Source organism: Labeo rohita, chromosome 18 (genome assembly GCF_022985175.1).
Source record: "Labeo rohita strain BAU-BD-2019 chromosome 18, IGBB_LRoh.1.0, whole genome shotgun sequence".
Taxonomy (NCBI): domain Eukaryota; kingdom Metazoa; phylum Chordata; class Actinopteri; order Cypriniformes; family Cyprinidae; genus Labeo; species Labeo rohita.
Window position 1 is genome coordinate 17,053,343 of NC_066886.1, and position 21,837 is coordinate 17,075,179.

A 21,837-nucleotide genomic window follows, 5' to 3' on the forward strand; every position below is an offset into this window, starting at 1 on the left:
TAAAACAGCAAGCACTTGTAATCGTTTTCATACACAGTTATGATTACAGCTCGCATTAGCCGGCATGGAATTGGACTTAGGATGTGGAATTCAGGTACAAATCCTGTGAAAAACATGACTCACAATGAAAGAGCTGCAAGACGAGAGATTGAAAAACAAGCTAAAACGGCATGTGTGCGATTGCTTTTTTTACGCCACATTCGCTTTTGTTCATACTAGGTAGGTTTAGGTGTAGTGCAGATGGTACGTTATTTTAAAACGTCAAGCAGCATTAGAGTTACAGCACCACTCAACGGACATTTCAAGTCTGAACTGCGGTGACACGTACAAAACCAATGTCACATAAAACGTACCAGAGGTTAATCTGAAACCGAACACTCTTTTAGCGCCACTCTTGCGAAAAAGTTCCAACAGGTACATTTTCGTCATGAGATCAGGTTGTAAAAATTACATAGGAAAAATAACTAGAAGTAGAATTTAAAGTGAATAGCCCCCTTATACTGTCTGTGTTGGGAAGAGTTTTCAGTTTCAGACTGAAATGCTGGGATTTATCTTCAAGAGCACCTGTACAATATATTTATTGGCTGATTAATGAAATTTCCAGATTGTTCTTTTGGTCTTTGTCTCATTTATAAGATATATGTCCCTTCCTGTGCTCAGTCTATCTCCCCTCCCAACAATCCTGCACATCCTTCCCATAACAGAGGCAGGCAGAGATTCAAAACGAGTAGGTTCACTCTCTTCACCCCTCCCTTCCTCTCTCCCTCCTCCCTATGAGTGTGTGCAGCGGTACGTCAGAGCAGAAGACTGGTGTCTATGTGTGTGTGTATGTGTGTTGGTGACTGTGAGCCGGTGAGGAAACAGGAGCGTCGGAGATAGGAGACTCCACACAGACAGCAAAATCACGATGCTTGCGCCTTCAACAGCGAAACGCACTGGTTGTACCTGTTCTGCATTTTGACGGCCGTGGAGCTCTGAAACATCTCTGCTGTTCTGTTGAGAAACGGATGAGGTTTCAATTCTGGGCTCTTCACGGGACTCTTTCCTTTTACTCAGACTGATTCGTTCCTTTTCCTGCAGTGCTTTGCTCTTCGTCCTGCGACTAAAATGAAAGCAGAACTGGACTTTCTGTAAGTGTCAGGCATTCAGTTGGAAGTTTGGCACTTGGAGCTGTTTGGATTAAACATGTGGAGCCAGTCAGGATATTCCAACCATTACCAACCTCATCCCGCTCACCCCTTTTACCATGCGCCCTACAGGTGGGTTGGCCTTCCTGTTTTGTTTTAGATCACAATAGAGGTTAGTGATAAAGTATGCGAAGCTGCGACAGATTTCGCATTCGTTTTCCTCTTCCTGTAGTGGGGAATGTCCACAGAAGGCTGCCGAGGGGTCATTTCAGGATGGATCTGCCTGACAGTTGATGCTGAAACCGTTTGGCAGGTTTTCGTTGGATAATACTAGATTAAATCTAAACCACGTGCGTCTGTGGCAGGGATTACGCTGCGTTGAGATTGAATTAACTGCTTTATTTATGTCAAGACATTGTGGAATTCCAACAGGTCCTGTTGAACTGGCAAGTCGAGCGAGTTCTGTGGAAGTAAAGACGTGATGCACGAAAACATGTCATTAATACTTCACTCGTTGGTTTAGCACAACTAAAGGTTTTGTATTTCTTGAATACCAGCGAGAGCATTCCGATCTTGAGGCCAAATACTTTTTGGCTTGTGTTTACTTTCCTCATAACTTAGTGTTTCCTAATAACTCTGAAAGGACTGAGATTGTTCTTTGATTATTTACTCATTGCAGGCCCTTGGCTCAGATGCATTTCTCATGATTCGGTGGAAATACTATTGTTAGTTTATCTTTCAGTGTACTTCCAGAGGCACAGCAGGGGTTGCTTTATTATAGTCCACTATATGTTTTCTGCTGTGTTGAGATAATTATAGCAAAGCCATTATTGTGAGTTGCTTCCTTAATAACTGCCTGTGTGTTTGGCTTTCACTTTTCCTGGAAAACTCAGTATAACAATATTTATTGTTATAAAGCTGATTCCAATTAAGCAGGCCTACTTCAATACTATTTGTTTAACCAACATATGAAAATGGCCTGCTTTTGATTTGCCTGATAATGCTGCTGAAAGTGTTTCTGTGCTGATGTTGAGTAACAGTTCTCATCTGCTATCCTGGACTACAAGTTTGGGGTTTGAGTTTAAGTGTTTGTTTCGTTTAGGATTGTGTCTTCTGTTACACAATGCAGTCTGTTACGCAGTAATCTGTTACATTTTATTGTTTGATTTTCTGAGTTTAAAACCCTGCTGAAAAATCCAGCATAAACCAGCATAGATTCAAAGCTGATTCAAGCTGGTTTATGCTGGTTAGTGTTGGTATTGTGCTGGTCCAGCTGGTTAGTGCTGGTATAGTGCTGGTCCAGGCTGGTTTATGCTGGTATAGTGCTTGTCCAGGCTGATTTATGCTTGTATAGAGCTAGTCCAGGCTGGTTAGTGCTGGTATGGTGCTGGTATAGTGCTGGTATAGTGCTGGTATAGTGCTAGTCCAGGCTGGTTAGTACTGGTATTATGCTGGTCCAGGCTGGTATAGTGCTGGTCCAGGCTGGTTTATGCTGGTATAGTGCTGTTCCAGGCTGGTATAGTGCTGGTCCAGGCTAGTGCTGGTATAGTGCTGTTCCAGGCTGGCTTATGCTGGTATAGTGTTGGTCCCAGGTGGTTTATGCTGGTATAGTGCTGGTCCAGGCTGGTTTATGCTGGTATAGTGCTGGTCCAGGCTGGTTAGTGCTGGTATAGTGCTGGTCCAGGCCTAGGCTGGTTTGTGCTGATATAGTGCTGGTCCTGGCTGGTTTATGCTGGTATAGTGCTGGTCCCGGGTGGTTTATGCTGGTATAGTGCTGGTCCAGGCTGGTTTATGCTGGTATAGTGCTAGTTTATGCTGGTATAGAATTATATGAATTATATAATAACTTTGTAAAATTTAAAAGAAACATGTTGTTGTTTAAAGACAATAAAATGCTGGTCCACCAGCACGCCAGCATCCCAAGCCAGTCCCAGCATGCAAAATATATCTGCTTACCGTGTTGGGATCCAGCAAACCAGCAACCAGCAACTCATGCTGGTCCAAGCATGCAAAACATACCTTATGCTGGTGACCAGCAATGTTGGATTTTTCAGCAGGGTAGGCTTGCAGGTAAAACACTGCAATGCATGCTATTCAAAAGTGAATTTTAGCTAGCATGAAATTGCAGAGATATAGCAAACTGAAGCTCATTAGACTTATCTCAAAGAAAGCTTATCTCAGTTAACAACAGAATAACATAATAGATTACACATTATAGTATTTGGTTTATAATCTCATAAAATCAGTTTCGTAATGATCTGGTAATGGTACATTTTTAGACATTTAGGCTCCAGCATCCCTGGACAACCAGTTTGGAAAATGAATTGATTCGGAAGGCCTTGGAATAAAGTTGTATTGCATTGCTTTCCCTTCAGCATGCAATTTAAAATTCCATTTTTCAATACAGTCCATTTTTGATTTGAGGTTGACTTCAACAGTGGGTAGACCCTCAGTCAACCTTGAAGGATTTTTGGAGTAACTGAATCATCTGGATTATAAAGCGGTGATCTGCTCCACATATGGTTCCATTGTCTGTACAAGGCCAGAATGTGTGACCATGATCAGCCACTGCATGTTTAATTTATTTATGATTGATTGATTACTAAAGTTGGGCTCAGCAGATAAAACATTGTAATGCAAAAAAATGGACTGCCCCCTAATAGTCGACTAACCGTTAGTCCACAAGAAGAGGCTTGGTCGACCAAAATTTTATTAGTCACAGAAGAAAAACCCACAGGTCATACAGATGAAGGTAATACATCTTTCGAAATCTGTAAAGACTCTACGTTTATTTGTGTGTGCTCAGAATAACAACAAAATGTTGCGCTTTTGTAAAATAATATTAAAGCAAACAGGATGCGCTTTCTGCCGTCTTAGTCTCTGTGAACATGAACTTTGAAACTCTGTGTATACTTGCTATACAGACATGAAAAAATATATCTATAGAGAGTGAATGTCTGCTTTTAAATGAACCGATTCAAATTAAAAACAAATATTCTCAGATTTTGTAATCCATATGAAACGCGCATACAGGTGCATCACTACTGCAGAGAGGCGCTAGTTTGTCAATAAATTATTAAAACATTAATGCAGTCTCCTGATAATTTACTCACCCCATGTCATCCAAGATGTTTATGTCTGTCTTTCTTCAGTCGACAAGAAATTAAAGTTTTTGAGGAAAACTTTCTCAATATTGTGGACTTCAGTGGGGATCAATGGGTTGAAGGTCCAAACTGCAGTTTCAATGCAACTTCAAAGGTCTTTTAGTTGATTAACAGTCTGATTAGTTCCTCATCTAACATAACGCCAACATGTTCACTTACAATCAATCAGTCAGTCTGTTAAGTGTATTAAATTGCTCTTTAATTTTTATCATGCAGTACTCAGAGGCCTCTTTTATAATATCAGAGCTGATTGTAAATGCAGCTCTTCACGAAACGATCTTGAATCTGAGACCAAACTTACAGCAGTGTCTTTTGTGTGATTATCTGTGCCATTTACAAAAAAAGCAGAATTTGCACTTGGAGCGCATCTGCTTCTCTAGGCTTGGCATGCACCAATCACATTTCAGTATGGGTCCCAGAGAGGCTACGCTGAGACCCCAAAAGAGGGCTAAAAAAAGTCCCACGCTCATCTGAGCTGGATCCTGCCTTGTAATTTACGCTCTGACGCGGCTCCGTGATTTATCCAGCGCTGTCAGAAGATTGAGAGGATCAAAGATCAGAGGGATGATCCAGATGTGTGGATATGTGATTTGCGAGAGCCTCAGACTCATCCGTGTCTCTTTCTCTGTGATGAGTGGACATCCAGCCAGTGAACTGGAACATTTTTATTTCTATGCAAGAACGGTAGATGTCTTAAATCCACTGAAGGGTAAAAAATGCTAAGCAACTGTTTTCAGAGCTGCTTGGGACTGAACCTTGTAAGGTAGGACTAAATGAGTGTTTTGAGGTTTGAAAGGTGCCTATTGGAAATTTTGCAGTTACGTCATGCATCACGTGACCAGAAAGGAAGGTGGATGCACTGCACCATACTGTATATTTGTCATATATATTTTTAATTAAAAATGTAGTCAGTACTATACAAACTGACAAACAAAAGTACTATGTTGTTCAAAATTTTGGGGTCAGTATTATTATTATTTTTTATACTTTTATTATTATTATTTTTTACTGTTTTACTTTTATCTAGCTATTATTATTATTATTATTATTATTATTATTAAAGCTTAACATTAATTAAAAATAGCTTTTAATTAAAAACGTAGTCAGTACGTCAGTACTATACTATATTTTTATTTATTTATTTTTATTTTTATCCAGCAATTATTATTATTACTATTGTTATTGTTGTTGTTGTTGTTGTTTAAGCTTAACATTAATTAAAAATATATTTTTAATTAAAAATGTTTTCAGTTCAGTACACTGTTTTTTAAAATTTTGAGGTCAGTATTTTTAGTATTAGTTTTTACTTTTATCCAGCAATTATTATTATTATTATTATTATTATTAAAGCTTAACGTTAATTAAAATATATATTTTTAATTAAAAATGTTGTCTGTACTATACACTGTCTTTCAAAATTTTGGTGTCAGTGTTTTTTTTACTTTTATGTTTTCGTTTTTAATGTTATGCAGCATTTATTTATTTATTTATTTATTTAAGCTTAACATTAATTTAAAATATATTTTTTATTAAAAATGTAGTGAGTATTATACGCTGTTGTGGTCAGTATTTTTTACTTCTATTTTTACTTTTATCCAGCAATTATTATTATTATTATTATTATTATTATTATCATTTTCATTATCATTATCATTCATTATCATCATCATTTAAGCTTAGCATTTATTACAAATATATTTTTAATTAAAAATGTAGTCAGTATTTTACATTGTTGTTCAAAATTTGGGGTCAGTATTATTACAAATGTTTACAAATGTTTTAATTTTATTTTTTTGTTTTTACTTTTATCCAGCAATAATAATAATAATAATAATAATTATAATAATAATAATAATAATTATTATTATTGCTTAACATTAATTAAAATATATATTTTTAATTAAAAATAGTGGTCTGTACTATACACAGTTTTTTAAATTTTATCCATCAAAATTTATGAAAAGTAACAGTAAAGACATTTTTTTTTATTAGTAAAGACGCTTTTTATCAAATGAAACATCTGTATAAATTAATCCAACAGTTTAAGAACAAATAGAGACCACTATGTAAAATGTACAAATTGATAATCTAACATCTCATATCGCAAAGCTAAATTAGAAAATCCAAAATCATTTACAAAATAGATCTCTCAGTTCACCACCTTGGGATGAGAAATACAACCTTGTTCAGAGTTTTTCAAAAAATTATAAAGAAAATCCTACCGACCCCAAACCTTTGATAGGTAGTATATGCCATATTCGTAAACTAATCCTTAGGGACCTTTAGATATTTTTACTGAAAAAAAGACTTTCGCCTCCTCATTTTCTAAATCTCTCACGCCTTAGTCTAAACATCTCGCCTGACATTTAAATGTCGCTATTTAACAAGGGACTCAGGCGGCAGCAGCACAGCTCTTGCTAACACGTCCCGTCTGTCAATGTGTTTACTGTATGTGTGCAAGACCTTTATGATTAATTCATGCTAGCCATTTATGAAGGTCTCTTATTGCAGCCGAGGAATGTTTATATCTTTAATTGAAAGATCTATTATAATTTCTCATAGCTTAGTGTCAAATCACAGAATGCAAATCTGGCATTGTAAACGAGTCAAGGCCAGTTCAATTCCCTGCAAAGATTGACACTGATGTGAATTGAGCTGTGCAGAATAATGAAATGAGCATCATCTGTCTTTGTGGGATGAGAGAGGTCTAAAAATAACATTGGTGTGAGGTGTGTGTGTGGATCAGCACCAGGTGTTTGGGTTCAGGGGATGATATAATATATTTGTCTCTTTGCCACATACAAGAACGTGGATGAGGCTCCTCAATTGCCTAAATACAAATATAATGCTCCAGAGAAATATAAACAGACTTTGTTTACTTGCATACAGTAGCAAACCAGTGATTCTTGCTGCGAGACGGGCATGAAGACCAAGAGAAATGGAGGGGGAGAGCTTGTCGTAAATGTCTTGAATAATTTCAGATGTCATGGTGGGCGGTGAAAATTCCAGAGTGTAAATATTTGAGAATAATGTTGCTTTATATTGTTGGAGACTCATAGAAATACACTGTATTTTCTGTTATTGAGGTTTGCAGTGGAAATGGCACAAGAGGTCTGAATTCTCTGATTAGATTTGTTGTGGTGTAAGGAAAATGTTGTAGTTGTGGGTAGGCGGTATAAGTTGTTGGCTGGAGCAGGCTTTTTCAAAATAATTCATCTGTGAAGCACATTTCTCAGCTCCCTGTAGTGTTGGCCAGTCTGATACATTTCTGCAAATCCGTTTCTTTTAAATCAAACATTTTTTAAACAGCTTTAAAAATTCTGGATTGTTTGAACGAGGCCTAACATTGTAAAAAACCATCAGGCGTGTAAGTCAGCAGCAGGTGGAACAGGAATAAAATTGTGTTGGAGCAGACGACCGGGGAGTGAAACTTAAAGGAACAGGTGGGTAATGGATTGGGAAAATCTGTCCCGCACAAACCAAAACAATGCTTGCTTGTATTTATGAGAATAAAAAGATATTTTAAAGCCTGTAGTTTAATAAAAATAAGATAGTAATATAAGTTCATGTACTGTGTTTGCATAATTTCTTTATTTACATAATTGAACTAGCAACTGCAGAAACACTTGGGAACCAAAAACAGTGCAGCTTATTGTAACACTCATGTACACTACCAGTCAAAAGTTTGTAAACAGTAAGATTTTTAATGTTTTTTTTTTAAATAATTTTCTTTCTGCTCACCAAGCCTGCATTTATTTGATCCGAAATACATCAAAAGTAGTATTATGAAATATTTTTACTATTTAAAATATGCCTTTTCTATCTGATGTGTTAGCGAAGTAACGCGTAACATTTTAATTATATTTTGCTAAAATGAACGAAATGACTCAAAAAGATTCGTTCATTTTACTGAACGAGACTCAAAGTTCAGAGTCGGTAAAATGATCCGAACTTCCCATCACTACTATGAGTCACGTGTAAGTTCATCGTCTGTGTACCGAGTATGGCGAAAAACTCCATCTTATTTTCTCCTACAACATGAGAGGAGGACATCGTTGTACCTTTTTGTCTGTAAACAGCGTTTGACTTGCTTGCACTTTCTTAGTCTCTGCGCGTTCGCTTTGTAAACACTGGGTCTGTAGTTCCGCCTACGTTCCGCGTGACCTTTCGATGTGATTCAATAGTACGTAGCGTCATGAACATGCATCCCAGAGCCTGTGCTACACTTTTAAATAAAAAAAATATATTTTCCGGAAAAAATGACAGATCGTTTCGCTAGGTAAGACCCTTTTTCCTCGGCTGGGATTGTTTGGAGCCCTTTGAAGCTGCATTTAAACTACATTTTGGAAGTTCAAAATCAGAGCACCAATGAAGTCCATTATATGGAGAAAAATCCTGAAATGTTTTCCTCAAAAACCATAATTTCTTCATACCATGATATATATACAATGCCAATCTCCATGCATACCCTGAATCACAAACACTTAACCCATAACTACAAACATCACCAACAAGAACCAGATCACCTAAAATATTTCTTACGCAGATCCACATACAAAGAGCAATCATACAAAAAATGTACAATAACGGCAGATTCTCTCTGCCACTGGTGTATTACTCCATCTGTCTGTTTCTATAGCTAGATGATGACTTGAGCATCTTAAAAAAAAACAATGATTGTACCAGTTGCATGTTATACACAGAAGTAGCTTTCTTGTACTAACAAAGATTTGCAATAAATTATACATATATATATATATATATATATATATGTATATATATATTGTGACGAGTCGGCTGCCTCCCCCCTAATTGTCAGCTGCACCCCGCCGGTAATCGCCGCCCTTCACCAGGCTCCCGACGGGAGTGGGCGTGTGGGAGGAGGAGGGGCGCTGAAACATCCAGGTCTGGCGGCGTGTGATGGGGCACACCTGATGTGAATGAAGCCTCATCACCGCCGCTGTTAAAATGCCGAGCGCGCCTCTCCTCAGGAGACCGGTCTCTTCCCCCGTGCATGCACGCTGGTGTCCTCGTGGGTCCAGGAAGGGGTGAAGAGGGAACCAGCGCCGCAGGACGAGTTGCCGGACCCCGCGGGTCCGGATGAGGACCGCACCCGTGACGGCTGACGGGCTAGGATGCCGGGCCGTGTTATCCCCCAGAAGCGCCGCGTAGGTGGAGGAGGACGATGCCGCTAGAGAAGCCGCCGCCCCTCGCACCCCGGACCTGAGCGGGGAGCGCGTGCGGCCGCCGGACTCCGCCCCTTACCTGGACCCTTCCCTTCGGAACACTACCCCTCCTTCACGGAACCCCGTCACTTCGAGGACACCAGATCCCCCTTTTATTTTGGACACTTTTTCCCCCTTTTTGGACACTTTCTGTTTATTGTTTAATAAAAGCCTCTCCGAGGCCTGACGTCACGCCCACTGTGTCTGTCGCTTTGCTCCGCCCCCGTGACAATATATATATATATATGTGCATACCATGCCTCATACGCTTTTTGTTTTAATCGTTGGTTAAGAATAGCTGTAAATGTTCTTATATCACCAAAACTTTGAGCCTCCCAAACACTAGAAAAACCATAAAAATACAACAAAACTCTAATACAAGTAACCCACGTTTTTCTACCTACTTGATCTAATTGATTCATTAAAAAGTTACAGTTTTTCTTCAACATAGCTATATATGTATTCATTTAAGAAGAGAACGAACAAAAGTGGACTCACCATGCAGCCTTGTCTTACACCATTGGTTCAGCCAAAATACTCTGTTAGACCATCGGTTCCTTTCACACATGATTTGAGTTTAGAATACATAGATCTCAATACACTAAAAAAGTTTCCACCAATGCCATTCTTAATAAGAGTAAAATACAAAAGATTATGCTGGACACTGTCAAAGGCTTTAGAAAAATCAATAAATATACAATACATCCTTCCCTTTCGCTTTGTAATATATTTCTGAACCACTGACTGCAAAATAAAAATATTGTCTATTGTAGAATAACCTGACCTATACCCTGCTTGTTCTTCATACAACATATTATTTACTTCTACATAAGATACTAATCTCCTATTCAAGATCTTGTAAAAATTTTACCAAGCACATTAAGCAATGAGATTCCTCTATAATTTCCTACATCATTTTTATCACCATTCTTGTATAGCGGACAGATCACAGCCTCACACCAAACCTCTGGGAAGTCCCAGGTATCTAATATTTTGTTATATAAAAGAAGCATTATAGGACATAACATATGTGATGCTGCTTTCAACATCTCACTAATAATCCATCTGGTCCAGGAGCCTTTCCATTACTCATTGACATAATAGTTCTTAATAAAATCTCATTATAAGTAATACTACTGTCTAAAATTTCATCTTTATTAAAAAGTGCAGCTTTGTGATTAATCACACAGTCTGTGACACAGTTTTCAAAATCAGCATCTGTATTAAATTTTGATTCGGATAGTAACTTCATGTGTAATATTATTAGACTGCATGTTGGAACTTTTAGAACTCTTAATTTTCTTACACAGCTGCTGTGTTTTCATATTTTCCTGCAGTGTATTACTTAAAACGTTTAGATTGTACTGTTTTTTTTTCAGTAGAATTAAGTCAGTATTTTTTTTTTTTTTTAATTTTGGTAAAGAAATTCTAGAAATTAATACTTTTATTTAGCAAGGATGTCTTAAATTGACCAAAAGTTATGATGAAGACATTTATAATGTTACGGGAGATTTCTGTTTCAGATAAATGCTGTTCTTCTGAGCTTTCTATTCATAAAATATGAAAAAACTACAATCAGCTGTTTTCAACATAATAATAATAATAATAAATGTTTTTGAGCAGCAAATGAGAAGTTTGGTTTAACGTGAAGAAACTGTGGAAGAAAAAAATATTACTAAATGTAATGATAGTATTACTTATAATAAAATTATTATATATAATAAAATAATAAAAATTATTATATATAATATATAATATTATATAATATTATATATAATTTTTTAAGGAATATTTACCAGAAGAAAATATTTACCAGAATTTCTTTACCTGAAAAACGTAAAAACACTGTATTTCTGAAATTAAATAAATAAAGAAATAATATATATTTTAGTTATATTAAACAATTAATTAAATTAGAGATGTTTTTCATTATTAAAATTTAATTAAACTGTTAAATTAATGGAAAACAGAATTGGGTAAAAAATAAATAAATAAAACTAAACTGAAAAAAAAACAACTATAATGTATTAAAGGGCCTTGAAAATGTAATTTTTGTTCAGCTTTTAATAAATTCCTGTTAAATTGTGTTTCATGATTTCAATTAATTATACATTATTTTTTGTATAATATTTTTCATTTAACTAATAAAACAGAGTCTAGAAAAATTAAAACGGAAGACGACTAGAATGATTTCTGAAGGATCATGTGACTGGAGTAATGATGCTAAAAATTCAGCTTTGAAATCACAGTTATAAATTGCATTTTAAAATATATTCAAATAGAAAACAGTTATTTTAAATAATAAAAATATTTCAAAATTGTAGTGTTTTTGCTGTGCTTTGGATCAAATAAATGCAAGCTTGGTAAGCAGAAGAGACTTAAAAAAAACAAAACAAAACAAAAACGTTAAAAATCTTACTGTTCAAAAACTTTTGACTGATAGTGTATATCTCGGTCAACAGGATAAAATTTTAAGCTGTTTATTTCAATTTTGACTTCATAATTTAGATTCAGTCATTTGTTATTACTTAAAAACTGTAAATATTGTATTAAATGTAAAATATATTACTTTTTTTTTAAATATATAAAATATGTAGTACCATTCAAAAGTGTTTTTTTAAAGAAATAAATAATTTTGTTCAGCTAGAATGCATGAAACTTATCAAAAGTGACAGTATGTACATTTATAATGTTCTTTCTGTTCATCAAACAATCCTTAAAAAAGTGTATCACTGTTTACACAAGAACAATAAACTGTTTTTAACCTTGATAATAATAAGAAACATTTCTTGAGCACCAGATCAACACATTAGAATGATTTCTGAAGGATCATGTGACATTAAAGATGCTAAATAGCAATATTAAAATAAAAAACGTTTTAATTTTAAATTTAATTTTTAAACTATATTTTTAATAATAAAGAATTAATCAAACAATCAAAAACAATCATTCAATCTCACCAACCCCAAACTTTTGAACAATATCTTGGTGCATATAAATGTAAAATTTATTAAATATAATTTTTGGTGTGTTCTTTTATTAAAAAATACAATTTGAAAACATGCGTGGTTATATTTAGCTAGATTTGTACTATATTTTACTTTACTGTATTTACTATTACAGTACTTACTGTGCTTTACTTCCTCAGTGCAAATGTAATATACTGTAGCTTTAAAACCTGAAACATATGAACATTATTTTACAGATTAAATTTACGGTAACACTCTAGTATAAGGACCAATTTTCATTATTAACTTGCTTATTAGCATGCCTATTATTAACACATTAGTACTTATAAAGCACATATACTGGCTATACATCCCAAATCCTACCCAATACCTAAACTTAACCACCCAACTACCTTATTAACTATTAATAAGCAGCAAATTAGTTTATTGAGGCAAAACCTTAAAATAAAGTATGACCAAATTTACTAAAGAATATAAATATTTAAATCACCCAGCCCTTCTTGATTTACTCTGTTTATCCTTTAGTTTTGACCTTTGACCTCATTATGTCCCCCCAAAAAAACTTAAAAATAACCTGTGACCTTCATTTTCAAACCAGCCTGAATTTAAAGCTATTTTGGAAAGCTAAATTTAGGCGAGTCAAACCTAAAGTCAGGTCTGCATGACTCATCATGTAAACAAACATTCAATGACCAGGGATATTACAATACCACACATCATCGGTTGAACATAATCTGCCCTTTCTCTCTATATGTGTGTGTGTCTCTCTCTTTCTGTGTGTGTGTGGGCATGAGTGCAGTGACTCATACAGGCAGCAGATTGAATCAAGAGGGAACAATAGATTTTAGCAGAACAAATGGTCAGATAGAAAAGGCATGGATCAAAGAGCCGTATTACCTGTTTCCTGCCTCATTTCAAGTTCTGTAGGCCACAGCAGCAGCGCTCTTGATTCTTCTTACATCCTCCTCAATGACAAAACAACATGAGGAAGGGCCACACCGCTGGGCCTCGGGCAGCTGGAGACTATTTTAAACCGAGATCCATGTTTCCTCTGGCCTCAGCGGACCTCCGCCTCTGCTTTTACTTCAGACATCAAGCATTAGTTTTATGCAGCTCAACAGCATCAGTAAAGCACTGAGGAATATGAACAGACTCAAAGCAGCTCTATTAAATCTGGTATGTTTTTTTTTTTACTCTGTTTACGCCTTCTGGGCTCCTTATCAGGATTTAACAAATCTGCAGCCACAAGTGCCAAGTGTTTTTTTTTTCTGAGATAAATGCTAATGGCTTTCAAACTCTGTTTTGCATATGCTTGCTCTGAGGCTACACGTTGGAAGAATCATCTTTTGTCCTTGACAAATCTGCTACTCTGACTGCCTGTTTTTTGTTTTTACGGTCACATTTACTGTTTTGTGAATTTTAATGGTCAAAATTGATGGGTGTCTGTGCAGTCGTAAATTTTACTTTAGGGTGAAAGATTCGTCACATAGATTATTAGGGCCTTATGCAAAAAAGGCAGAGGGAATAACAAAAATCCAGGAAATCCAGTCATAAAAATGAAATTTACTGTTATAATGTGGAATGTTACAGAATTTGCCAAAATGTGGATGAATAAATCAGAACAAGGTCAGTACACTTGAATTAAAATGTGATATGGACTAGGGTCTGTGAATACTAAGCCACAAAAATACTATTTAAATGTGTGTCTCTGTGAGAATGAATGGCACAAACGCGCGGTTTTTATTTACTACACACATACTGAAGTGTGTGTGATGCTCAATACATGAACACATAAACATAATCTCTAGAACTGCTCTGGGAGTCACTTCATGAGCATTGTAGTTTCTTTTGAGAAAATAATCTTCATAACATATTCAAACAGAAATTTACAGGCAGGGTTGCCAGGTTTTCACAACAAAACCTGCCCAAGTGCTACTCAAAACTAGCCCAGTCGCATTTCGAGGGGGGTCTCCGTTAAAAAACTCATTTGGCGGGATAAAATACTTGTTTTTTGGTGAGGTTTCCATTGTAAGATTGGCATTTTAGGGGATAAATATCACATTTTTTGGGTCACTTAAACCCGCAGACAAGAAAAACTACCCGCGGCAACAGTGTTAAAATAGTCCAATTCGACGGGAAAACCGACTTGGCAACTTTGCTTAAAGGTCTCCACAGTAGTCTGTCAAAATAAAAGTTTGGTTTAACTTAAAGAAATTGTGACAGAATTGTTTTTTTACTAAATGTAATGATAGTACTACTACTAATAAAAATAATATTAAAACATTATTTTTAAAGGAATATTTACCAGAAGAAAATATTTACCAGAATTTATTTACCAGAAAAATGTAAAAATACAGTATTTCTGAAAAATATATAAATAAAATATTTTTTTAAATTTGATTATTCTATTAATGAAACCATTAAAATGGAATCCAGAAAATTAATGAAAAACAGAATTTAGTAAAAAAATAAAACGTATTTGTTATAGGGTCTTGAAAATGTAGTTTTTGTTAAACTTTTAATAAATTGCTGTTAAATTGTGTAAGTTTCATGATTTCAGTTAATTGGACATGCGTTTTGTTTAATATTATTTTAAATTTAACCATTAAAATAAAAAGAAGGAATCCAGAAAAAAATGAAAACAGAAAAAACGAAATTTTGGAAAAAATAAAACAGATTTCATAGGCCCTTAGAAAGCTGTTTGGTCTGAAAGTGACTGAGCTGTTTTTCATACATTTCTATGCTTCTGACAATGAATAATGGACATTTGTCAAAATTTTGCTTCATCTTATGGGTGAAAAAAAATCCAATAGATACGTTTCTGGATCATATCTCATTTTCTTCATCAAATATAAAAATCTAGTTTATTTTCTCATTCTGAACATGTCACATAAATTATTGTGATTGATAATGGCAATATGCTATCAAGACAGATATTTCAGTATTTTTTTTAAATGATGATGGATTGCTGAGAATGAGATTCTGAAATAGAGTTTTGCTTAGAAATTGGGCCAGATATTGCAAACAGGTTCTAATAAGGAACACTGAACAAAGTTGTTTGTGTTTGCATAGGGTCATTCACATATGTGACCCTGGACCACAAAACCAGTCATAATGGTCCATTTTTAAATATTCTGAAAACTTCTGAATAAACAAGCTTTTCATTGATGTATGTTTTTTTTTTTAGGATAGAACAATACTGGGCCGAGATACAGCTATTACACAGATACGAGATACAGTTATTATACAGCTACTGAAAATGTGGAATCTGAGGGTGCAAAAAAAAAAACACACAAAAAAAAACAAAATACTGAGAAAATCACCTATAAAGTTGCCCAAATTAAGTTCTTAGCAATGCATATTACTAATCAAAAATAAGGTTTTGGTATATTTACAGTAGGAAATATAGAAAATATCTAAATGGAACTTGATACTTAATATCCTAATGATGTTTGGCATAAAATAAAATTCGATAATTGTGACCCATACAGTGTATTTTTGGCTATTGCTACAAATATACCTGTGCTAGACTGGTTTTGTGGTCCAGGGTCACATATTATACTTTGTTTAGATGCATTAACAAATATTGACAACAGGTGAAACATTGTTCCAGAGGAGAACTAACATCCTTTTCAATCTGTTAACCAGTATAACATGTCATTCCAGTTTGTCCAGTTAAGTGACGTTGAAGTTCGAGTAAAGTTGCTTTACATGTCATTTGAATATCATGTCATCAGAGCAGTTCTGTTTACTCTCAACGGCTCTTCTCTCATAGTTTAACATTCCCATGACTTGTCAGGTTCTCCGAAATTTGATAGGCGATTAGAGTGAAAGACAGAGAAAGGGATATTCCCACACTAGAAATATGACAAGGGCTTCTGTATTGTCTTTTTACACCCAAAGTCAATTATCTCAGTCTGCACCTATAGTTGATGTGCTCCATTCTAACAATACAAATGGTGTTGTTTTCTTGTCATTTTTGTTAGTTAACATGTTAACACAATGTTTCAATATCTGTTAACATCAGGGAATGTCTTTGAAGGGTTAGTTTTAAAAATGTACAAAATTTAAAAATTACATTTCTGTCATTAATTATTCACCCTCATGTCGTTCCAAACTCGTAAGACCTTCATTCATCTTTGGACGTTGTGTTTGCCGTCTGTGCAGGGTCAGAAAGCTCTCGGATTTTATCAAAAATAACTTAATTTGTGTTTGAAAGATGAACGAAGAACTTACTAGAATTTTCATTTTTGTGTGAACTAACCATTTAACTGATTCTGATTCATTTATTTATACATTCTATATTTTGCTCTCAGTGTCTCTCAGATAGGAAGATCGCTCTCAAGACATTCTGCTCTTGGAAGTGTTGACAAAGGATTACCTTTATACTTTCTCTCCTAATAACTTTCAAAGCTCAATTTGCTCACTGTTGACGCGTGAGACGACTCGCTGGTTAATCTCATTTCTCCAGACGTCTGTGCTATTGAATTTCTTGCTGATGTTCTGAGGTGAAGGATTCTTGTGAATTACTTCTGACATCATAGACAGGAAGAGACAGCGGTTTGCTTAACAGAGGGGTTAGGAAGTTAATTGAAAAGACCTTTTGAACCTTGTTTCATCCACAGGAGCCTTATTTTACTCTCGGTTCAATATCATGTGCTGGAATCCTACAAAAGAAAAATAATTGAAAGAATCCCCTTCCTACCTTTGTGAATTAAGTGGGAGGACTTTTTAGATCTGCTGTTTCATTTGCTTTTGATCAAAGGATCAAATTTCACTAACCTGATTCAAACTAAGTTGGCTTCAAGTTTAAGATGATACATATCCATTAGTATTGTCATAAATGTAGATTTTTCGATGTATATCGACACGGTTTTCCTTTTTATGGAGACTTGATACACTAGTACCAGTTGTTTTATTTTTGTCTCCCTCACTGCCAAAATGAAACCTTAAGGGCTTATCTCTTGCAAGTGAAAAAAATTGTTAATATTTAATGTACCTGTTATAAAATATTAATTTTTCTAGTATTGTATTTCAGTATTTTTCATGGTATTGTATTAAAAGATTAGTTCACTTCCAGAATAAAAATTTTCTGATAATTTACTCATTCCTATGTCATTCCAAGATGTTCATGTCTTTCTTTCTTTAGTCGGAAATAAATTAAGGTTTTTCTCCATATAGTGGATTTCAATGGGAGCCAACAGGTTGAAGGTCCAAATTGCAATTTCAGCGCAGCTTCAAAGGGCGCTACATGATCCCAGCTGAGAAATAAGGGTCTTATCTAGAGAAACAATTGGTCATTTTTCAAAAAAAAAAAAAATTAATGTGCAGTGCCTTGCAAAAGTATTCATACCCCTTCATTTTTTTTTTGACATTTTATGTTGCGGCCTTATGTTAAACTGTGTTAAATTACTTTATGTTTTTTCCCACATCAGTTTACACTACATACACCACAAAGACAGCACAAAAAACAGATTAATTTACTAAAAATAAAACACTGAAATAAGTACATTGCATAAGTATTCACACCCTTAACTTAGTACTTAGTTGATGCACCTTTACAGCCTCAAGTGTTTTTGGGTAAGATGCGACAAGCTTTGCACATCTGAATTTGGCAATTATCTGCCATTCTTCTCCTCACCTCTTCACCTCTCAAGCTCTGTCAGGTTCATTTTCAGGTTTCTCCAGAAATGTTTGATTGCGTTCAAGCCATGGCTCTGGCTGGGTCACTCAAGGACATTCACAGAGTTGTCTTTTAGCCACTCTTGCTGTGTGCTTAACATCATTAGGATCACCCTCTTCCCAGTCTGAGGTTCTGAATGCTCTAGACTGGGTTTTTATTAAGGCTATCTCAAAATTTTGGTGCATTAAGCTTTTTTTCTACTCTGACAAGTCCCTCAGTCCCTGCTGCTGAAAAACAACCACACAGCATGAGGCTGATACCACCACACTTTAAAATGAATGCTTTTGAGCTAAATTTTAACCGTCCCAGTATGAATACTTATGCAATGGAATCATTTCAGTGTTTTAATTTTAATAAATTTGCAAAGATGTTAAAAGTCTGTTTTTTTGCTTTGTCATTGTAGTGTATGGAGTGTAGATTGATGTGGGGAAAAAGTCATTTAAAGCAGTTTAACATAAGAGAGCAACATAACGTGAAAAAATGAAGGGGTATGAATACATTTGCAAGGCACTGTAAGGGTCTTATCTAGCAAAATGATTTGTCATTTTCTTCAATGTCACGATATGATATGTATCCCGATACAGAGGCCAAGATACAGTACGTATCACAATACAGGACTGCACTAAATTTCACCTTAGCAGAATTTAGTAAAATAGCTGTTTATAAAACTATTACATACTATGGCACCATTGCTAACTATTGGCAGAACAGGCAGTTTATTGATCACTTAAACATATCACGTTGCGGGCGCGCACAAACATTTAGCTGCCCTGCAATTTTATCAATAAAATAGCTTAAACGCTGAAGAGCTACATTCTTTCTCAACAAGGAGCTGGCAACATTGTTTCTGAAGCAAATTAAAGCCACAGCTTCACTGTTAACAGAGAAACACGGTGGTAATTCATACATACACAGCCTCTTTCTCTCTCTCTCTCATAAATTAACACTTGATGAATTAAATTTTTTTGAGAATAGAATATTGAAGTGGAGATCACTAAACTGCAAGTTAAACAGTGTTTTCAGAAATGCTCTATTAATTATTTTTTAGATACCTTCCACTTTTTTACTGTTTTAAACAGTGTTCTTGTATTCAAATTAAGTGGGGTCCACTGCTGCGCACGTGCAATGATATCGATACAGAGACAGCTGTCAAATCTCTGTGACGATACATCGTCAAATCGATGTATTGAATACAGACCTACTTCTTAACTACAAATGCTTGTCTTGCACTAGCTCAACTTCACGCATTATGTAGTCACGTTGGAAAGGTCACACGTGATGTAGGCAGAAGTACCGACCCAGTGTTTACAAAGCAACCTTGCAAAAAAAGTCAGACGGCTTTTACAAAAAGGTAAAGCAATGATGTCAGATCATTTTGAAGTTGGAGAAGAAAATGAGTACACAGACGAAGAACTAATCACATGTGACTTTTCCAGCGTGATTACATAATGCGTAAAGTTGTAGACGCATATCGCAGAGATACAAGATGAGCATTTGTGGTTAAAGGGTCATCGGATGCCCATTTTCCACAAGTTGAAATGATTCTTTAGGGTCTTAATGAAAAGTCTATAATATACTTTGGTTAAAAATTCTCAATGGTAATGTAAAACAACACCCTTTTTACCTTGTCAAAATGAGCTCTGCAAAAATGAACCCATTCTGATGGATTAATCCTTTAAATGCAAATGAGCTCTGCTCGCCCCACCCCTTTCTTCTCTGCTCAGAGAGGTTGTTTACCTTAGCCGCTTTTATCACGTTTAGCCGTGAAACTTGCTAACTAGCACATTATTAGGAAAGGTGATTGCAGAGATTCATAAAAAAAACTTACACTCACTTCTGCTGTAGGTGAAGCTGGATCACGAATTATTTGTGCAACATAGACGCATTTATGTAGATCGGGAGGCTCATTCCCTTTCCAAAAATTAATGTAATCCTGCATCTTTAGCGGCTCAGATGTTGGGAGTAAATGACGACCACTATGTTTATTATTACATCCAGCAACACAACACCTCAATTGCTCAATCTGAGATATTCTTGTCTAACTTACATCCCTGTTCCTGCATCGAAACAATGGACGTCAGACTGTTACAGCTGATTTAGACGCTCATGTCAATCAACTATCATGGGAGCAGCCTCTGTCGATGTGACGACATCTGAGAATGGCTCGATTTGAAATTATTTTTACAGATTAATTAAAAACCACTGCATGTTTTTTTTATCGTTATAGGGTAGATGTGTACATACACTACCGTTCAAAAGTTTGGGGTCAGTACATTTTAATTGTTTCTTTTTTTTAATTTTTTTTTAAAGAAATTAATACTTTTATTCACCAAGGATGTATTAAGTTAATAATTAAAAGTTTATTAAAAGTTAATAATAAATAATTTACATTGTTATAAAATATTTATATTTTGAATAAACACTGTACTTTTTAAACTTGTTATTCATGAAAGAATCCTGAAAAAAAAATCACAGGTTCTAAAAAATATTTGGCAGCACAACTGTTGATATTATCCAACACTGATCATTCTAATAATAAATCCGCATATTAGAATGATTTCTGAAGGATCATGTGACACTTAAGACTGGAGTAACAGCTGATAAAAATTCAGCTTTTCATCACAGGAATAAATTCTATTTTAAAGTATGTTAAAATAAAAAACATTATTTTATATTGTAAAAACATTTTGCAATATTACTGTTTTTTTTTTTTTTTTTATCAAATAAATGCAGCCTTGATGAACATAAGAGACTACTTTAAAGACTATTACAAGTCTTACTGACCCCAAACTTTTGAACGGTAGTGTATGCTGCCAACACACATTATTCAAACAACATGTAAAAGCGAACTTTGCATCCGATGACCTCTTTAAAAAGTATAGACTTTTTTTTTTTTTTTTTTTTTAGAAAATGACTAATCATTTTGCTAGATAAAACCCTTATTCCTCGACTGGGATCATGTATAGCCCTTTGAAGCTGCATTGAAACTGCAATTTGGACCTTCAACCCACTGATCCCCATTGAAGTCAACTATATTTTCCTCAAACACCGTAATTTCTTTTCGACTAAAGAAAGAAAGACATGAACATCTTTGTTGACATTGTTAAATGAGACCACAGTATTAAAGCTCAAGGTCATACGTAACAGCATGTGAAAGTGACTTCTTATTCCAGCGGTGTTTATCCCGCCTGATTCATCTTCTTTTTGATCCCTCTTGCATTTTCTTCTCTCCAGCGTCCTGCCTCTCTGACTGTCGCAATTGATTTCGGAGATAAGCAGGCTTCAAAGTCTCATTGCACGCTGCCAAAAATCTCCAAGCTGCATGATGGATTACGTCAAATTGCCATCTATATTTATCCTTGAATGAGCTCATTTTGTGACAGTGGCTTGTTGAGACCTCAGTATCAAATGGCAGGATGTAAAACAGACATTAACTGAGATAAGTGTCTTGGGTTGACCTGTGAAGATGTGTAGTCATATTCATGATGTGTTGCCAAAGCCTTGTCGTGAACAGATTGCTCTTTATCTGTCTTTAAAGACACAATTCCATCTCATACCTCTAAGAGAGGTCATTGGCCTGACGGTTGAAGTGGGTTTTCCATGTCATCTTCAGGGCTATTGACGGTCTGATAAACATTTTGCGATTTGAGAAAGTGTTACGCGCAGAAC

The 21,837-nt window shown here is 35.3% G+C and overlaps 1 protein-coding gene across 8 annotated transcripts in view; it reads left to right on the top strand.

Moving 5' to 3' along the window:
• The window catches only part of plekha7a (pleckstrin homology domain containing, family A member 7a), a 119,721-nt gene that overhangs the window by 24,696 nt on the left and 73,188 nt on the right, over window positions 1-21,837 (top strand). Inside the window, exon 1 of one of the 8 annotated variants that reach the window (XM_051135025.1) lies at window positions 825-1,259. The exons of the other annotated variants lie outside the window; for them this stretch is intronic. Coding sequence (XP_050990982.1) covers window positions 1,186-1,259 — 74 coding nt within the window. The 5' untranslated portion in view covers window positions 825-1,185. Of the gene's footprint in view, window positions 1-824; window positions 1,260-21,837 lie in introns of those variants that run through there. 8 annotated transcript variants of the gene reach the window in all.